The sequence below is a fragment of the Leopardus geoffroyi genome, chromosome E3, assembly GCF_018350155.1.
Source record: "Leopardus geoffroyi isolate Oge1 chromosome E3, O.geoffroyi_Oge1_pat1.0, whole genome shotgun sequence".
NCBI classification, from domain to species: domain Eukaryota; kingdom Metazoa; phylum Chordata; class Mammalia; order Carnivora; family Felidae; genus Leopardus; species Leopardus geoffroyi.
Window position 1 is genome coordinate 7,316,308 of NC_059340.1, and position 19,889 is coordinate 7,336,196.

At 47.1% G+C, this 19,889-nt stretch overlaps 1 protein-coding gene across 3 annotated transcripts; it reads left to right on the forward strand.

Annotated features, from left to right (window-relative positions):
* The first annotated feature begins 3,430 nt into the window (after positions 1–3,430).
* On the forward strand, positions 3,431–5,270 carry PVRIG (PVR related immunoglobulin domain containing). 3 transcript variants are annotated; one of them, XM_045460296.1, is made up of 5 exons: positions 3,431–3,716; positions 3,800–4,153; positions 4,242–4,365; positions 4,456–4,513; positions 4,615–5,270. In XM_045460296.1, exons 1-5 carry the CDS (start codon positions 3,656–3,658, stop codon positions 4,942–4,944), a joined length of 927 nt encoding a protein of 308 aa, XP_045316252.1. In that variant the 5' UTR covers positions 3,431–3,655; the 3' UTR covers positions 4,945–5,270. The 3 variants fall into 3 exon arrangements, with proteins under 3 accessions (XP_045316252.1, XP_045316253.1, XP_045316254.1); XM_045460297.1 differs by having other exon boundaries at positions 4,618–5,270; XM_045460298.1 differs by having other exon boundaries at positions 3,962–4,153.
* Positions 5,271–19,889: the final 14,619 nt, after the last annotated feature.

The following is a 19,889-nucleotide window of genomic DNA, read 5'->3' on the forward strand; positions in this document are numbered from 1 at the left end:
TTAAGCATCTGACTTGATTTTGGCTCAGGTCATGATTTCGAAGTTCATGAGATCAAGTCCTGCATCGGGCTCTGTGCTGACATCGCGGAGACTGCATGGGATTCTCTCTCTCTCCCTCTCAGCCCCTCCCTGCTTGCATGCACACACGTGTGCTCTCTTGCTCTCACTCACAAACTAAACTATAATAAAATAATTAAAAAATTACTTCATTGTATTTTTATCTTAAAAAAATTAAAAATGTTAATCTTTTGTCCTGCATGACAACAGTGGATATTTTGTGTAGCAGCTGAGGTGCAAACATGGCACCTTAAAAACCACAGCTTTGAAGGATGTCGTGCCAGTGAGCCCCTTGCCAACAGAAGTGGGGCTGTGGGCTTCAGAGCAGCAGCGCCAAGTGGTCAGCCCCTGGCCAGGCCGGAACCAGAGCTGAGGCCAGCTGGGGCAAGAGAGGTGGAGGCCTCTGCACAGGCTGACCTTACCTGGGTTGACAAGTGACACCAAACAGTGCTTTCCAGGGGACTGGCACTGCTGTGCATTGCCTGTTAGCTTACTATTGAATAATTGCTTTTGAATTATTTTAAGTAACCTTCAATCAAGCCTCTTTCTTTTTAACTCTTGTTGTGGCCATAAGCTCTGCAAGAAGGTGAATTGTTTGGTGTTCTCTCCTAAATTGTGAAGAGATTTTTTCCAGGTTACTGAGAAGAGTCTTCAGCTAATAGGTAAGTCATTCTGTGTTCTGAATTCCAGGCACACTGGGATGTTACAAGAAAAAAGAGAGTCTGTGCTTGGAAGGCATGAGAGGATAAGGTGGCAGGAGGGTGGAAGGTTTATTTTCACACACATTTTGAAGTCTTCCTTGAGCTCTGTAGTTCCTTCCCTGGGGTTGGGTGGATCACAGGATCTGGAAAGTCTCCCTTGAGCACAGATTCCCTGAGAGCCCTGGGTGTTGAGTTGGGATAGCCCAGAGGAATAGCACTGAAGAGGGGGGAGTGTCAGGTAGGAACAGAGAACTAGAAGGGTGGCCAACCTGCCAGATGAAGCCCAGGACACTAGAGAAGCCATCTGGGTGGCAAAGGAGCCTAGAATCCTGGGTGAAACTTGAAGGAAAATATATCTAAGTTAATTCAGCAGGTGAGAGCAGCAAAGGAATCGAGTGGGGTAGCAGCAGCTGAAAAAGCCTCTCCTGTCGGCACTGAAGCAGCTCATGTCAGGGGGTGGGGGGCAGCCCAGCCTAGGAACTAAGCACAGGTTCTCTGCTGATGGGGCAGAGGACTGCTGGATTTTGACCAAAACCTTGTAATTTAAATTTTTAAAATGTGTGTGGGAGAGGCAGCTCAGCATGGTTGTTAATAGTGTGGGTTCTGAAGCTAAAATTTTTGTCAAATCCTGGCTTCAGAACCCACATATTAACAACTATGCTAAGCTGCTCTCCCACAGTGAGAGCCTTGTGACCCTGGGCAAGTTCCTTCCTCATAAGGTCATTGTAAGTATGGAGCTAAAATGTTTAACTTGTCCAGAACAAATTTAGCACAGAGTGTACACTCAGATATTACCTTTCATATTTATATTACTTTGATAGGGAAACAAAAATGGCCTTTTCACAACATTTAAAATATTTGTAAAATAAAATAAATGGATCAGGTATGAGTCTCAATCTACAAACTCAGGTGGGGAACTCATAAACTCATAAAAGGATGGTCACCAACATATGCTGAAGGCTTGAGCCAGGCACGAGCAGAGTGCTGCATGCCATAAAGCAGAGTATGATCCCTGTTGGGATGTTACTGCTTTGGGAGTTGAGGTTGCTTTGAGCTTGCAGAGCTATGAAATTGTGGCACCAGTTCAACCCTCATGGGCCTAATTCTAGAGACTGATGACAAGACATCATCAGGACTTGAAGTGTGTGTGGCTGCAGGGATTTCACTAAGAAATGTCAGAGCTGGGGGCGCCTAGGTGGCTCAGTTGGTTAAGCGTCTGACTCCAACTCAGGTCATGACTCCCGGTTTGTGGGTTTGAGCCCCACATTGGGCTCTGTGCTGACAGCTTGGAGCCTGGATCCTGCTTCAGATTTTGTGTCTCCGTCTCTCTCTCTGCCCCTCCCCCACTTATGCGCTCGCTCTCTCTCTCTCTCTCTCTCTCTCTCAAAATAAAATAACATAAATTTTTTTTAAATGTCAGAGCTGGAGGTAGCCATTACCTGTGTCATCTAATGTGTACCTCTGGGCCAGAAAGGGAAGAGGCCCAACAATGCAGGCTTGGTGCTGCAGAGCTTTTGGTTGGTAAGTTCAATGACCTTTTGTGTCTCTGAAGCTGAAAATTCTGGAGACTGTTCAGGAGTAACCAAGAAAGTTCTGAGGGCAAGGGTCATCACATCAAAAGCATTCTAATAATTAGGACTGTGCAGTATTGAAACAGGAATAAGCAAATGAATCAACAGATTAGCAAAGAGAATCCAGAAGTAGATCATCTGTAAGAATTTATGATCAAGATGGCATTTCAAAACAGCAAGAGACCTTGAGGATGTTGGCTCTCCACCTAAAAGGTTATACTTTTTACACCATCCCCAAATTAAAATTCTTCAGGGGCAAAAAAGAAACTCTTCCATAGTGTTAGGGATAAAAACAAAATTTACAATGTTATTTTTATAATTTGATCTTCCTAAGCAATGTACAAAATCCAGAAATGATCAAATATTGACAGTCGTAACCTCCTGAAGATTAAAATGGGGAAGGACATGGGAATAAGTGGGATAGGGAAAGACAACTTTGATGTTTTCTATTCAGTGTTGTTTTAATTGTCTACAATGAGAACTTACCGAGGGGACCATGTGGCTTATGAGACTAAAAAAAAGATGGAGAAGGTTGGTGAGTAGTTGTACCATTGCTTTTGTCCCATCAATCACCAAGTATCGAGCTCCCCGTCTGCTTGGCCCTCTAAAAGCTATACCTTCTTCCAGGGCTCAGAGTCCATCCGTGAGCACTGGCCCAGGGGCAGCCACCACCCAGGCCCAGCCTCTGTGCAGCAGTTGTCCAAGAAGGAAATGTTCCCTTGGGGGCAGCCTCCTGGAGGCGGTGGGATTTGAGCAGGGCCTTGCAAAGTGGGGAGGATCTCGGTGGGAGAGGGACTACCAGGCTAGGGAGGCTGAGGCTGGTATGTGCCCCCCTGCTCTGCACCCACACTGGGCTGGGTTACCACACCGGTCAGCTGTGCACAGGTCTCCTACCCTGTCGCAAACAGCAGCGGAGGAAGCAGGTCTGAGTCAGGTGTGGAGCCAGAGAGGAGGTCAAAGGGTCCAGAGGATGCTCACTGGGCTGAGAGTGGTGAAGTGATTGGCCTGGAGGCCCTGCTTCTCTCAGTGTGGTGGGATGACAGTTTGCCCAAGGGACCATCTGGTTTTTGGCTTGCTGTCCTGCTTGAGTGAAGCACAGCCATGGGTACAGGGAAAACAGTGCTGTTGCTTTAAGTCTCCCAAGGCAGAGGGTGCATTGCCCTGCATTCATGAAGCTGAGGCAGACAGAGAAGGAAATGGGGCAGGGCTGCAGAGCCCAGCTGCTCCCCAGGCTTGTTCACACATGAAAACTTCCTGTGATGAGAACGGAAACACAGGTGCTGTCCCTACCACAGCAGCTCCCATAGCTGGGGCCGGAGGGGAGCCATGGACAGGCCCCGGGCCCTGGTCCTGCTCTTGGCGCTGCTGACACTCTGCATCACTGCTGGTGAGTGGGGGACTGGAGAGAAGCAGAAGATGGGGCAGGGTGGAGACCCAGCCCTGGGGCCCTCCTATGCCTGTATCCCACAGGGACCCCTGAAGTGTGGGTGCAAGTTCAGATGGAGGCCACCAAGTCCCCGTCCTTCACTGTCCGCTGTGGATTCCTGGGATCTGGTTCTGTCTCCCTGGTGACTGTGAGCTCTGGGGGGCCCGACGGTGCCGGAGGGACTAGACTGGCTGTTTTGCACCCAGAATTTGGCATCCAGCATTGGCCCCCTGCCTGCCAGGTCCACTGGGAAACCAAAACCAGCATCTCCCTCACCTTGGAAGAAGGGTCTGAGGGGATAAGCCCCAATCCCAACACCACCTTCTGCTGCAAATTTGTTTCCTTTCCTGAAGGCTCCCAGGAGGCCTGTGGGAACCTCTTGCTCAGCACAGACCAAGGTGGGGCCAATGAGAGGGGCCAGGGAGGGCAGGGAAGGACCCCAGGGCACTGGCTGCCCATCTGGTACAGCTCTCTCTCTATACACAGGGCTCCCTGCCCCTACCCCATCCCCCATTCTGCGGGCTGACCTGGCTGGGATCTTGGGGGTCTCAGGGGTCCTCATCTTTGGCTGTGTCTACCTTCTCTACCTGCTGCATCGGCAGAGGCACTGGTGAGATCCAACCCCTGCTGGGCCCAGTCCAAACTCCCACACCAGCGGGCTAGCCACATGCTTTGCTTCTAACCCTCCTCACTTTCCCAGGTCTGTCATGAAGCTTCAGCCACCCTTCACCAGCCCCCAGACACAGACGCGAGCAAGGGTGAGGACTGGGGGATTGTTTGCGAGTGGGGAACAGAGTGGGCTGGTACTGGGGGGCTATGAGGTAGGGCCTAACTCAGGCCTCCTTCCCCATCGTCCCAGCAGGTGGCCAGCCAAGCCTCCCTGGCCTCTCTCCACATCCCGTACACTACTGTCAATACCAACCATTACCGCCTCGCCACTCTAGACACGGTTCTTCAGCCCCGGCCACTGTCCCCATGGGCAGTGTTCCCCGCCCACACGGCGTGCCAACCTCGGCCTCCTGCCCCCTGGGTGCCCCTGCCAGCCTCTGCACGCAGCAGTTTCATCTCCATTGAGAATGGACTTTATGCTCAGGCGGGAGAGCGGCCTCTCCCAGTTGGCCCCAACCTTGTCCATTTCCCTGACCCTGTGGGGCACAGAGCCATGGAGGAGCACTTAGGAGTTCGATGAGAGGGACCCCAAGTCCGCTTGGGCTCCCTCTCTTCTCAGGCCTCTGGGATCCCCTTCTGTTGTGCACCTGTGTCCTGGGTGCCCATCGTCTTTGCACATCTTATCTTATTCTCCGGCCTGCATAAGTGTCTCTAACATAAAGCTGGTCAAGGCCCACTCGCCACGGATGTGGTCAGCACGTGTGCACGTGTGGGTACGTGTGGGCACACATGTATCTATGCGAAGTGACAAAATTCCATCCCAGGTTGTTTCCTGTTTTCAAGTCCCCAGCCGTCACAGGTGATGTTGATAACTAAGTCAAAAAAAAAAAGTGGTTTCTGACTGGGGCCTTGGCTGGACCTTTTCTTCTTTAGGGGTTAAGAGGTTAGAGGCAGTTTCAACCCCTGGGAGGCAGGAGCCAGGTTAGACTTGGACAGGGATGGGGCCTCAGCATAGGAGACCTATCCCCTGCTCACCCTCCGCTCTGGACCAGGGAGGGTTCCTGGCCCTGTAGACCTTGCTGAGTGGCACCAGGGGCTGGGAAGGTGAGATTGGGGGGTCTATACTCCCATCTTGCCATGTCCTAGGACAGCAGCAAGGGCTTCTGGGGCTTCAACCCAAGAAAAGCCCCTGTAGCCTGGCCCAGCATGCCTATGTCGGGCTCCCTGAGATGTTCTGGGGGAGGAGGTCCTGATGCCTTCCTTCCACAGAATTGATATTCAGAGGCAGGAGGATCACCTCAGATCTGCCCACAGTAGCTTCCTCTGGCTCCTCTCTTATTACTAGGGCACCAGCACTACTCCCCACTGGGTACTCAGGGGGCAGGTAGAGGCGGGTCAACACTCACAGGGACTGAACACACACTCCCCTACCCACTCATCTTCCCATCCGGGAATCAGCCTCCTGCGGTAAACAGGCCCAGCCACCTGGGCCTCATCACACCTTTGCCATGTGAGAACACGGAAGAGCTCTACAAGCTGCAAGGCTCTACAGGAGTGTGAAAGATTCTGGGTGGCAGTGACGGGATGGTCCTGGAGCCAGGCTCAGGCCGCACCCCCAACCAGGATGGATACTAGCCTGGGAGAGGAGACACCTGCCACTAGGTCCTTTACTTGGTTCTGCTTGTGGGAAATCCCAGGCAGTGCTACCTGCCAAGCCAGGAACCACCCCCTCTGCCTGGTTCAGGAAGAGCCTGCCCAGAGCCTGTGTCCAACCACAGAACCTTCCAGAAACCCAGTTTACTATTCTAGGTATGCTCTGGTGTGGCTTTGCCAGGACCCAGCCCCACCCAGCCACCACCTCTATGAAGCATTGGGGAGAGGGTGGGGCAGGTAGGGTGAGGGAGTGGTTAAGGGGTCATAGGGCCTGCCTTCCTCAGCCTGTGATCATCTTCCTCCTCTGAGGAGACCTCAGCATTGGCCTAATCAGCTCAGTGGTCCCTGCAGGGCTGGGGGCTCATGGGAGAGGAGAGGGTGCCACAGAGGTCCCGGAGGCCGCTCAGGGAGATGTTAGGGAGGGAGTAGATCTGGGCCCAGCTGCCTTAGGACCATGTCAGGGGCAGGGGTGTGGGGGCAATGGGACTTGCAGGGTCTCAGAGGAGGTGTTGGGGTCTCCCCAGGAAGCCTCACTTCTCTAGGAAGGGAATGTTTGTGGGACAAGGGAGGGAGCTCTGAGGGACCCCGGGGCCTGAACCTGGCTGTCTGCCCAGGCCACTTACACATTATGGAGTCAGGGAGAGCTCCCCCAACTGGAGCCTGTCTTCTACAAGCTCAGACAGCCACAGCCAGCCTGGTCCCCATGGTATGTGAAAACTTCAGGAGCCAGGAAGTCTCCACAGCTGGCCTGCTCCCAGCAGTCCAGCCCCATGTCCCAGAACCAGCAGCGCTGAAGGGACCAGCTGGGTGAGTGCAGTTGTGGTGCCAGACCACTCAGCCCCAGAGATTCCAGGTACAGACCCCTTCTACTATTTGCTCATTCAGTGCACGTGGTAATCGACACCAGAGAGAGAAAGAGGTGCATTGCCCAAGAGGACAGAACTGAACTAGCCCCTTTACTTCCATGTCCAGGACATGCCTTCTGCCATAATGTGAGATAAGGTTTGGGCTTTGGACCCTCTTGACTTGGAGTTCCAGGGGCCACTCCCTGACTGTGAAACCTCCAGCAGCTTAACCTCTCTCTGAGGTTCACTTTGCTCATCGAGTACATAATAAAAGTCATAAGGCCTGAGGGGAGGGTGAAGATTGTAAACCGGGACCAAGTACTAAGCAACTTTGCACGGAATATGTTACTTAGGACTTACAACTCCAAGAGGTAGGTGTTTTCAGTAAGTCCATTTAACAGAAGTGGAGCCTGAGACTGGAAGGCGGAGGTTACTTTCAGCAGGGAGCAAAGGAGGCACAGCGACAGCAACGAGGTCTGGACGTCTCCGTGCCTGTGCTTGGCTGGGGCAGCAGGGGAGGCCGTGGGCAGGCGGCGACCTTCGGGAGCCGGGAGCAGAACGAGGCCTGGGCCTGGGGCGGGAGGCCGGGCGTGCAGGAACCACCAGGTGGCGCCGCTGACACCTGCTGCGGAGCTGCCGGCGAGCGGGCTCCGGAGGTCGCTCCACAGGAGACACCAGTGCCGCCCGAGAGAAGAGCATCTTCCGAGGTGCCGCCGGGGTTTCGGAGAAAGGATAAGAGTTGTGACTCACCCGTGTCTGCGACCCTCACCCCTCCGTACCGGCTCCCTCAGCCCAGCCCTCGCCCACCGCAGCTGGCCCGACAGCCCCGGACAGCTCGCCCCTCCGCAAACGGCCCTCGGGACGCCCCCACCCCGTGGCCGACTTCACTGGCGGTCAGTAGCTCCTTCTCCCCCCAGCAGCCCAGCGGTGGTCCCCGGGAACCCGCTCCCCGACCCCCCCCCCCCCACCCCCGCTCGGGCTGCCCCTCGGGACCCCGGAGCGCTCCTTCCGCAGGCCTGCTCCCACCCACCCTCGCGCTCGCCCACCCGATTTGGCTCCGGAGATCGTTGCCGGGCCCCTGCCAGCGTGAGCCCTTCTCCCCAACCGGATTCCGCCACCTGTTCCCGGGACCTTTCCCAGCCCTTTCCCCAGCGGTTCTTCCTAGCGATGGGAGAAAAAGAACAAAGACCAGACTTTGCTGCGACTCCTGAGGCAGCAAAGGTTACAGATTGTAACACTCCTCTATTCCCGCAGGGACTTCCTTTAATGTTTTACCGCTGTAGCTTCATCACTGTGGTCAGTGTAACTTCCCTCTGATAACTGCACACCTCCTCCTGCCCAGGATATATGTTAACAGTCTTCTTTCAACATATGGCCGCTGATACACATCTGAGAGGTCTCAGGACTGTTCTACTAGACAATGAAATAACCTTACCCTAACAACCGGATAAGTGCAGCTCTTTCTGCCCACGGTCCATCCCGTGCTGTAATACAAACACCTGTTTGGCACCCAAAACATCTCGAGAATTCTTTTTTGACTCTTTGCTCTGCAGCCCCATATCACTAGTACCCCCACCCTCCCTGTGGTCCATTGCCCGTATAGACCATCCCTGCTTCTCTCCACTCAGGACTTTCAGCAGCCACCACTCTGTACTGACCCCTAGGCCGTGGGTTCAAGGCACCTGGCAGCTGCTTCCCCATGCAGGCACCCTCTGGGGATCAGAGGGAGTGCCAGGATTTGGACAGCTTGACCTCCTGCTGGCTGGGTGACTTCTGCACCTGTAGGCCAGGAAGACTCCAACCCTTGCTGGGTTCACTGCCGGACACTGGATGATGTGATGACCTCACCCCTGGCCATTGTCAGGTGCTCATCCTGCTCATGCTGACCTCTACAGTGAATGGCAGGGGCCTGGGACCTAGAAAGAAATAGGACAGAGGCTTAGCCAGTGGACATGGGTAAAAAGCCACGTCCAGGATGAGCTGGGGGCTAAAAAGGGCTAGGGTTGAACTAGGAGAGCCTCCTGCCTCCCTCCTGTTTTCTGGGCCTCTCTCAGGTCCTATGGCGGAGTAACTCCCCCACGAGAAACTCCAGGCTGTGCCCCCACTGCAACACAGGGACACACATATGCATAAGATACCAGGTGTGCTGGCCCAGCCATGGGCAGGGGGAAGCTTTCCAACTTCAGATTCGAGGCAAACCTTGCTGAGGGGGACCAGTGACATCTGGAATCTCAACTGCTCTTCAAAAAATATTGTTAAGAAAATAAAAAACCAAACCACAGGAGTGCCTGGGTAGCTCAGTCAGTTAAGCATCTGACTCTTGATTTCGTCTCAGGTCACGATCTCAAGGTTCGTGGGATTGATCCCCTCATCAGGCTCTGTGCTGATAGCACAGAGCCTGCTTGGGATTCTCTCTCTCTCTCTCTCTCTCTCTCTCTCTCTGCCCCTCCCCCCACTCATGCACTCTCTCTCAAAATAAATAAATAAACATTTTTTTAAAAAACTACAGACTGGGAAATACACTTGCAAAGCATGCATCTGATAAAGGACTTGTCACCACAATCTATAAAGAACTCTCAATACTCAATAACAAAAATCCCAATTTTTAAAAATCAGACAAAAGATTTGAAGCAATACTTCATCAAAGAAGAGATACACATGACAAATAATTGCATGAAATGAACTTCAAAATCACTAGTTATTCAGAAAATGCAGATTAAAACCACAGCAAGATACAATACCAAGAGCTAGTGAGGATGCAGAGCAACTGAAACTCTCATGCTTTGCTGATGGGGATTCAAAATAGTATAATCATAAATTGGAGCAAGAACATTCCAGAGGTCATCAGGCCCTGGGTGCTGAATGATATGGACCAAATAACAACAACAAAAGGTACAATCACTTTGAAAAACACTTTGGTGGGGGGGGGGGCACCTCGGTGACTCGGTTAGCCTTCCAACTTTGGCTCAGGTCATGATCTCATGATTGGTGAGTTCAAGCCCTGAGTCAAGCTCTGTGCTGACAGCTTGGAGCCTGGAGCCTGATTCCGGTTCTGTGTCTCCCTATCTGTCTCCCACCCCCTCACACTCTGTCTCTCTCTGTCTCTCTCAAAAGTAAATAAACATTAAGAATTAAAAGAAAAATATTTTGGCAGATTCTTCTAAATATAAATACGTATGAACCATATGACCAAACCTCCCACTTCTAGGTATCTACCCCACAGAAAGGAAAACATGTTGTCACACAAATCTGTATGCTAATGTTCATAGCAGTTTTATTCATAATCACCCAAAACTGTGGGGAAAAAAACAATTGTCCATCACCTGATCAACTGGTGACTGGATATATGAGTGGTGAGACATCCATACAATGCAATATTACCAGTAGTAAAAAGGAATCAACTACCAATACACGTAATAATGTGAATAAATCTCAAAATTACTTTGCTAAGTGAAAGAAGCCAAACCCAAAAGGCTATGCTTCCATTTATATGACTGTGGAAAATTAATAAAGGAAATTTCACTAAAACCAAGTCGGGAGGTTAGGAAGATGGGTTCTCAAGCTTTGCTAGTAGTCATCAATTGCAAATGCAACAGAAAGAACTGAGCCTTTCAGGTGGATACTACTTTATTACCCTAACAAGAGGAAGAAAGGTTTTCATCCCCCACCCCCGCCCCCACAACAGCCCAGCCAATGAGAGACATACTCAGCCAATGAGAAGCCACTGTAGTTGAACTTCCCCAGGTGAGTCCAATGGACTTGCTTATAACAGACTTCCCACCTTCCCCCTTTCTTCTGTTAAAATACATTTCTCTTTGGGAGGCAGGCGGGAGGGGGAAAAATGGGTGATGGGCATTGAGGAGGACACTTGTTGGTATGAGGACTGGGTATTGTATGTAAGCGATGAATCATGGGAATCTACCCCAAAACCAAGAGCACACTGTACACACTCTATGTTAGCCAACTTGACAATAAATTATATTTAAAAAAAAAAAAAAAAAACATTTCTCTCCTTTATGTGGCAGACATGCCTCTGATTTTGCCATAGCTGGTTTGTTCCATATTGTAATCCTCTGCTGTTCCTGAACAAACCCATTTTTGCTGGTGAAATAACCAGCAGTTTTATTTTTAAGATGAACACAACATTCTAGAAAAGGTAAAATTATAGGGACAGAATTCAGAGCAGTGACTGCCAGGGACTAGAGCCAGGGAGAGAGGATTGATTACAAAGGGGCATGAAGGACTTCTTGGGGTAATGGAAAAATTCTCTATTTTGATGGCAACTGCATGACCTTATACCTTTAAAAACCTCACTGAACTACAATACCTGAAAAGGAAAAATATTGTAGGTAAATTATACCTCCATAGACCAGATTTAGTTTAAAAAGATACAATTATCTAAAACAGCAAACAATGAGGTAATAGGAATAAAATGAATAAATCTAACAAAACATATGGAAGATCTTTTTGGAAACAATTAACTGTAGAATCAGGCCATCAAAGACTGCTGATATTAGAATTATCTGACACATCATAAAATAAATTATCTAAAGGAAGAAAAGAAGATATTGGAAACATGATGAAACAAGAAAATGCAAAAGCAACCAGGTAAATTTTGGGGGGAAAACACAAATAGAAACTCTAGAAATAGAGGCGCCCCAGGGGCTGTCAGTTAAGTGGCCAACTCTTGATTTCAGCTCAGGTCATGATCCCAGGGTCATGGGATCATGCCCCCCATCAGGCTCCATGCTGAGCTTAAAGCCTGCTTAAGACTCTCTCTCCCTCTGCCCCTCCCCCAATCTTGCTCATGCACGTGCATGCTCTCTCTCTCTCTCTCTGTCTCAGAAATAAATAAACATTAAAAAAAAAAAAAAAAGAAAAGAAACTCTAGAAATATAACATATAAAAATTAGGGGTGCCTGGGTGGCTCAGTCAGTTAAGCATCCGACTTCAGCTCAGGTCACAATCTCGCGGTATGTGAGTTCGAGCCCCCCGTCGGGCTCTGTGCTGACTGCTCAGAGCCTGGAGCCTGTTTCAGATTCTGTGTCTCCCTCTCTCTCTGACCCTCCCCTGTTCATGCTCTGTCTCTCTCTGTCTCAAAAATAAATAAAGGTTAAAAAAAAACTAAAAAAAAAAAAAAAGTAACAGAAAGAAGTAAATTCTGAGATACAAAAGGGGATGGGGAGAAGAAAGAAGCATGTAGATAAATCAAAACAAATTGAGCCTGACAAACAATACCAGCAATGCCTAGTTTGTGGGATTCAAAGTATCAAGGTAGGAGTCCCAGCACTGGTTACAGTGGAATAAATAATACCCCACCCCATGTCTTCCACCCATTACAACTAAAACCTTGGACAGAGTCCACAAAGCAACTAATAGAGGACTGCAAAGTAGGTAATAACAGACTGGAGAGAGAAATCAAAACTCAGGGAAATAGGGGCACCTGGGTGGCTCAGTTGGTTAAGCGTCTGACTTTTGCTCAGGTCATGATCTCCCATTTCGTGAGTTCGAGCCCCATATGGGGCTCTGTGCTGACAGCTCAGAGCCTGGAGCCTGCTTCAGATTCTGTGTCTCCCTCTCTCTTCCCCTCCCCTGCTTGTGCTCTGTCTCTCTCTCTCAAAAATAATAAACATTAAAAAATTTTTAAAAAAACTCAGGGAAATATATGGCAGTGAGTTTATGGTTTTCTTTGGTTTTTCATCATCCCAAGTCTCCAGTTCACCCTCAGAACATCCTGGATCCCAGAACTGCATAGCGGGCACAGGAAGAAAGAGCTCCAAGAGAAACTCTCTTGTTCTGGTCAGAAGACTAAGAGGGAGAGGGTAAGGGGAAACCCTGCTTTTATTTTTATTTTTATTTTTTTAACATTTATTCATTTTTGAGAGATACAGTGTGAATGGGGGAGGGGCAGAGAGAGAGGGAGACACAGAATCCCATGCCGGCTACAGGCTCTGAGCTGTCAGCACAGAGCCCAACACAGGGCTTGAACCCAGGAACCGGGAGATCATGACCTGAGCCAAAGTCAGACGCTTAACCGACTGAGCCACCCAGGCGCCCCCCTGCTTTATTTTTAATCCCACCCAAGCCTGCCCTGAGCCACTCTCATGGCAGTAATGGTGACATAGCAGCAGCAGACACGCCCACAATAACAGAGAAACCAGGAGACAGAGGGGAAAAAAAACCCAAAAACCTTTGCCTGACAGAAACTAGCAAAGGGAAAGAGTGTGGGGGGAATCCCCCTGTTTTTTTCTCTCTTCCTTTCCTCTAACTGCTTCCCCTAAGAGGTAGATGACCTCACAGGAAGTTCGTGACAAGAAGTGCAAGGGGAAACTAAAATCTTGGCCTTCTTATCTTTATGAGGAGGAAGCTTGAAAAAGGAATTCCATAAGCTGTATATGAAGCCCCAAGCCCATCTCCAAGATACACACACATGGAACGGATCACTGAAAGCATACCACAGGCTTTGAGAACCAAACTGTGGTGTAGATCCCCACCCTGGTCTCAGAATGGCCCATGGGCAGTGGAGGGTGGGTGGAGGGGAACAGGGGGGTGGGATGAACACACAGGACAGATCCAAACACCACAGCCAAGTTTTTAAATGGCACTGAAACCACAGCCCACAGAAGGTGTGTTGGGACTTGCGGTCTGAACGTAGCTCAACTGTCTGCCAAAACAGAGACGTCAACATTCTCCGTAGAACTTTAACAAGGACCCAACATCTCATAGCATAATAATACTTAAAATGTCCAGGATAATCCAAAATTACTTGGCATACAAGGAAACAGGAAAACTCAACAGCCCACAAGGTAAAAGACATGAATCCCAAGATGTTGGAATGATTAGACAAAGACTTTCGTCTTACATAAAACGAAAACATTTGTTTTCATTTGTTACAAAACATAGCTGTTTTATCACTATGCCCCCATGAAATAAATGTAAACAGTCTTGAAATGAATGGAAAGATAGACCTTCTCAGCAGAAAATAAAAGCCATAAAAAAAAGTCAAATGGAAAATTTAAAGCTGACAAATATGATAACTGAAACAAAAAGTTAATTGGAAGTCTTCAGTAGCAGAATGGAGATGAGACAGGAAAGAATCAGGAGACTTAAAAACAGATCAAAAGAAATTATCCAACCTGAACAGCCAGGAAAAATAAGATTTTAAAAAATGAACAGAGCCTTAAAGACCCATGGGACAATATAAAAAGATCGAACACATATGTCATTGGAATTCTGGAGGAAGAGGAACTTGAGACCAATGAAGAAAGGAATATTTAAACAAACACTGGCTGAAAACCTCTCAAATACAGTGAAAGACATAAAATTAAAGATTTAAGATCAGTGCGGGGCGCCTGGCTGGCTCAGTCGGTTGAATGTCTGACTTTGGCTCAGGTCATGATCTCACAGTTCGGTTCATGGGTTCAAGCCCTGCATCGGGCTCTGTGCTGACAGCTCAGAGCCTGGAGCCTGCTTCGGATTCTGTGTCCTGCTCTCTCTCTCTCTCTCTGCCCACCCCCTCTCAAAAATAAATAAACATTTTAAAATTTTTGAAAAGAAAGCAAAACAAAACAAAACAAAACAAAAAAACAAGTAGTGTTTAAAAAAAAAAGATCAGTGAACGGATCAACTCAAAGATAATCATGTCCAGACACATCATAATTAAACTAGTGAAAACCAAAGATCAAGAAATAAATCGTCAGAGCAGCCAGAGAATAACAAAGTATTGCATTCAATCATTCAAACTACTACAGATTCCTCATCAGAAACCATGGAGGCCAGAAGAGAGAAAAACCATGCTTCAAGCACTCAAAGAAAGAGCCATCAACCCAGAATCCTCTATCCAGCAAAAATATCCTGTAGCAATGAAGGAGAAAGAAAGATATTCTCCCATTATGGAAAAGTTCACAGCCAACACACCACCTGCTAAAGGAAATTTCATAGGGAAGAGAAACAGCATCACAGGGAAGCTTCAAACTTCTATAATGTAGGATAAACAACAGAAATGATGATTATCCAAGAGAATATGACAGATTATTTTTCTCCTCTTAAATTCTTTAAAGTAACATGATTACTGGAAGCAAAAAATTATAACATTATCTGGTGAGGATTTTTCATGATTTTAGATTTAACACGTATGAAAATGACAACAAAAAGGACCTCTATGGTTTACCATTTCACTTGAAATGGTAAAATATTAATTTTAACTAGACTGTGAAAAGTTCAGTGTATCTGTTGTAATCCCTATAGTAACTACGAAAACACTACTTCAATAAATGGTGCTGGGACAACTGGATATCTAGACACAACAGAAGGAAGTTTTTGTTTGGAATAATGGCAAAGTTTTATAAATAGAGACTGGTGATGGTTGTACAACATTGTACAATATTGTGAGTATAAGTGATGTCACTGAATTGCACCTTAAAAATGTTTAAAATGGAAAACGTTATGTATATTTTACCACAAGTTTTAGGAATTAATAATGTCATATACCAAAAACAAAAACCACTGAACTGTATGCTTTAAATGAGTGAATTGTATGGTGTGTGAATCATGGCTCAGGAGAGCTTTCCTTTTTAAATGGGACAAACAGTCTTAACTACATGTGCTTGGAAATGAAGAGACACACTCTTAAATAACTCTTGGACCAAAAATAAGTTAAAAGAAACTCCTACTTGGCAACAAGAAGGAAAACACTGTCATAACAACACCTTTGGACATAATGAAAGCCGTATGCAGAGAAAAGTGTCCTGTCTTAAAGGCATTTGATATAAAAAAGAAAAATGAGGGGCGCCTGGGTGGCGCAGTCGGTTGAGCGTCCGACTTCAGCCAGGTCACGATCTCGCGGTCCGTGAGTTTGAGCCCCGCGTCGGGCTCTGGGCTGATGGCTCGGAGCCTGGAGCCTGTTTCCGATTCTGTGTCTCCCTCTCTCTCTGCCCCTCCCCCGTTCATGCTCTGTCTCTCTCTGTCCCAAAAATAAATAAACGTTGAAAAAAAAAAAAAATTTAAAAAAAAAAAAAAAAAGAAAAATGAGGGGCGCCTGGGTGGCTCTGTTGGTTAAGAGTCCAACTCTTGATTTCGGCTCAGGTCATGATCTCATGGTTGGGGAATTTGAGCCCTGCCTCAGGCTCTGCTCTGACAGCATGGAGCCTGCTTAAGATTCGCTCTCTCCCTCTCTCTCTGTCTCTCTCTCTCCAAATAAATAAATAAGCTTATTAAAAATTAAAATAAATTAATAAGAAGAAAAATGAAATGAATAAAAAATAAAGTTTGGGGATTGAGACTGTTGAATGTTTCTCAAAACTTAGATCCCTTTCCTTCAGGAAACACAAAAATGCGGGCCCCTACACACGTTTCCTGTGTATTTTAGTGGTTAATTCTTAACAGAACATTAAAGAGGTTAAAAAATATATTTACACATTAAAAAGTGGTCTATTAAAACTCTCAAAACTATTCTAAGTTTAAATATTTTTAATTATACCCCAAACAGAATTTGTTGTAATTTTACCTACCTGGGTTTACTGGAAGCAAACTCATGCATTAAACTTTTAAAATCTACTAAATTTTTTTGGAGTCCTCTTATGGCTCTGATCTGAGGCCAGTGCCTCCCCAGCCTCACCCCGATTCTAGTCCCACATCTAAATACATTTCCCCTCTCACAGACAGGTGGGGGTTGCACAACTGATTTCTGGCCAGTGCAGTGTGGGAAGAAGGATGTATATTGCCTCCAGAGGAAGTGATATAAAACTCTTTACGCAGTCTTCCACGCGCTCTGTTTCCCCATCTGCCAGGCACGTGGAGAGGAGCCTCCAGAACCACAGGAGGTGAAACTGCAAGATGGAAGGAGCCTGGTCCCTGAGTTCCTGAGTGCAGGAGAGACCAAGAAGATGCCCAGGAGAGCCTCAAACCAGGAACATCCACACTGGAATGCTACACAATCCAGTACTGACTTTCCTTGTGTTAAACCACAAGCATTTGGGGATTGCTTGTCACATAGTGGTCGGATTTACCTTATCCCATGTAGCTCCGGCCCGAGAATGAAAAAAATTATTTCTGTCTACATTTTCCAACCTACATTGTGGCTCTCCTCCCTCCAAAAGCAGACGTTTTCTGCAATAAATAGAACAGAGAGCCGCCGAGCACGTCACCCTTTGTATCTACCACACATTTGCCGACAATGAATTCACACTCTGCAAGCCTTTGTCCAGGCGTAAAGCGGGGCATGTCCTGGCTGGAAACAGATGGCTCTCAGATGAAGGCAATTGCAAGAGAGCTTAAAGGAATCTTTACAGAGGATGAAATGGGCAGGGCGTAGGAACGCTATGGAGACAGAGCGGTGGCCCACAGACACTGCAGCAAGTCTGGGGTTGTATCTCCAGGCCCCAGAGAGTAGTTACCAGAATTCAGAGGGAGGCAGGGAGAGCTGTGTGGAAAGGGCTGCCTACCAGGCTGTGACGGGCACCGTGCCTGGAGTTGGGCAACAGGGATCCCACCCTGGCCCACCCTAGAAAGTCTTGAACATAAAAACATACAAGTGGAGGGCACCTGGGTGGCTCAGTCAGTTAAGCATCCAACTTCGGCTCAGGTCATGATCCTACAGTGTGTGGGTTCGAGTCCCATGTCGGGCTCTGTACTGACAGCTCAGAGCCTGGGGGCTGCTTTGGATTCTGTGTCTTCTATCTCTGCCTCTCCCCTGCTCATGCTCTGTCTCTCTGTCTCTCTCAAACATACATATAAGTCAATTTATAAAAGACACATGAACATCCGGGAATCTGACACCCATTGCTGGGCCAGTTCAACCTGGAACCTGCTAACTGGGATCTCAAGACTATCAGTCTTCCGGCTCCAGAGAAGTGCTTCTCCCCCCAGATTGCCCCATGTTCTGACACAGGGGGCACTGGACCTAAGGCCAGAGGGGTGGGGGCTGTGCCCTTGTTGACAAAAGAGACTGTCTTTGCGTGGGCCTAGGTAAAGGAAAGGGGCAGAGGAGCTACACAAGTAACAGAAAGACTAATTTGTTCAATCTTGCCCTCAGATAACTTGAATGCAATAGTTTTTGTATAACACACAACTATCTCCTAGTTGTATCAAACACCCACTCTCTCTCCTCTTCATGTTCCAATTCATCGTCCCAGAGATACTCACAGGTTAGCATGCTATGCCTAACAGGTGCAGACAGCAACTGCAGAAATTCTTAGTACATACCTATATATATGCATATGTACATGTATACACATTACATATATATATATATATATATATATATATATATATATGCATGGGTATAAAATGTATATGTGAGTTTGACATATACATGAAGCGAGCTACCAAAGTTGATTTAAAATGTGGTTAAGGGGTGCCTGGGTGTCTTAGTTGGTTGAGTGACTGACGCTTGATTTGGCTCAAGTCGTGATCCCAGGGTCCTGGGAATTAGCCCCACATCTCCACTGAGTGTGGAGCCTGCTTGAGATTCTCTGTCTCTCTCTCTCTTTCTCTCCCCCTCTATCCCTCTCCCCATCTTATGCTCTCTCTCTCTAAAATAAAATAAAAGTATAAAACGTGGTTAAAATCATAATGTGATAACAATTTACATCATAAAACTAAAATATTTTGTAGTATTTTCTATAACAAAGATAACTTGTGACATGTGATTCCCTCCAAGCACATGAATATGTTGGGTAAAATGTATGACATTTCCAAATCTGAGTATTGCTTTAAGAATGGTATTGATTGCTGCCTCAGCAGAGAGAAGTTTTCTCCAACTAGAATTGATAAAACAGGGACACCTGGGTGGCTCAGTCGGTTGGGTGTCTGACTTCAGCTCAGGTCATGATTTCACAGCTCCTGAGTTAGAGCCCCACGTCGGGCTCTGTGCTGACAGCTCAGAGCCTGGAGCCTGCTTTGGATTCTGTGTCTCCCTCTCTCTCTCTCTCTCCCCTCCTCTGCTCATGCTCTGTCTCTCTCTGTCTCAAAAAGAAACATTAAAAAAATTTTTAGAATTGATAAAACAACACAACCACAGAACTACAATGATTCAAAAAAGGTTGTCTAATTTGGCATTACTACCCATACAAAACAAATTATATGACAATAATGATTATAATGTGTTTAGTGATTTTACTGAGAAAAGTTAAAAAATAAATTTGACTACATAAATAGATAATACATAAGAATTCCATGTCTTTAATTTTTTTTAATTTTATTTTTTATTTCTTAAAATCTACATCCAAATTAGTTAGCATATAGTGCAACAATGATTTCAGGAGTAGATTCCTTAGTGCCCCTTACCCATTTAGCCCATCCCCCCTCCCACAACCCCTCCAGTAACCCTCAGTTTGTTGTCCATATTTATGAGTCTCTTCTGTTTTGTCCCCTTCCCTGTTTTTGTATTATTTTTACTTCCCTTCCCTTATGTTCATCTGTTTTGTCTCTTACAGTCCTCATATGAGTGAAGTCATAGGATTTTTGTCTTTCTCTGACTAATTTCACTTAGCATAATACCCTCCAGTTCCATCCACGTAGTTGCAAATGGCAAGATTTCATTCTTTTTGATTGCTGAGTGATACTCCATTGTATATGACATTTTCTTTATCCATTCATCCATAGATGGACATTTGGGCTCTTTCCATACTTTGGCTATTGTTGATAGTGCTGCTAAAAACATGGGGGTGCAGATATCCCTTTGAAACAGCACACCTGTATCCTGTAGATAAATGTCTAGTAGTGCAATTGTTGGGTCGTAGGGTAGTTCTATTTTTAGTTTTTTGAGGAACCTCCATACTGTTTTCCAGAGTGGCTGCACCAGCTTGCATTCCCACCAACAATGCAAAAGAGACCCTCTTTCTCCACATCCTCGCCAACATCTGTTGTTGCCTGAGTTGTTAATGTTAGACATTCTGACAGGTGTGAGGTGGTATCTCATTGTGGTTTTGATTTGTATTTCCCTGATGATGAGTGATGTTGAGCATTTTTTCGTGTCGGTTGATCATCTGAATGTCTTCTTTGGAGAAGTGTCTATTCGTGTCTTCTG

Bases quoted from the DNA above. Each gene is read 5' to 3' on its own strand.
- PVRIG (XM_045460296.1), top strand. From the start codon at position 3,656: ATGGACAGGCCCCGGGCCCTGGTCCTGCTCTTGGCGCTGCTGACACTC. The intron at 3,717-3,799 runs GTGAGTGGGGGA...TGTATCCCACAG, and splicing joins GACACTCTGCATCACTGCTG to GGACCCCTGAAGTGTGGGTG. The intron at 4,366-4,455 runs GTGAGATCCAAC...TCACTTTCCCAG, and splicing joins CTGCATCGGCAGAGGCACTG to GTCTGTCATGAAGCTTCAGC.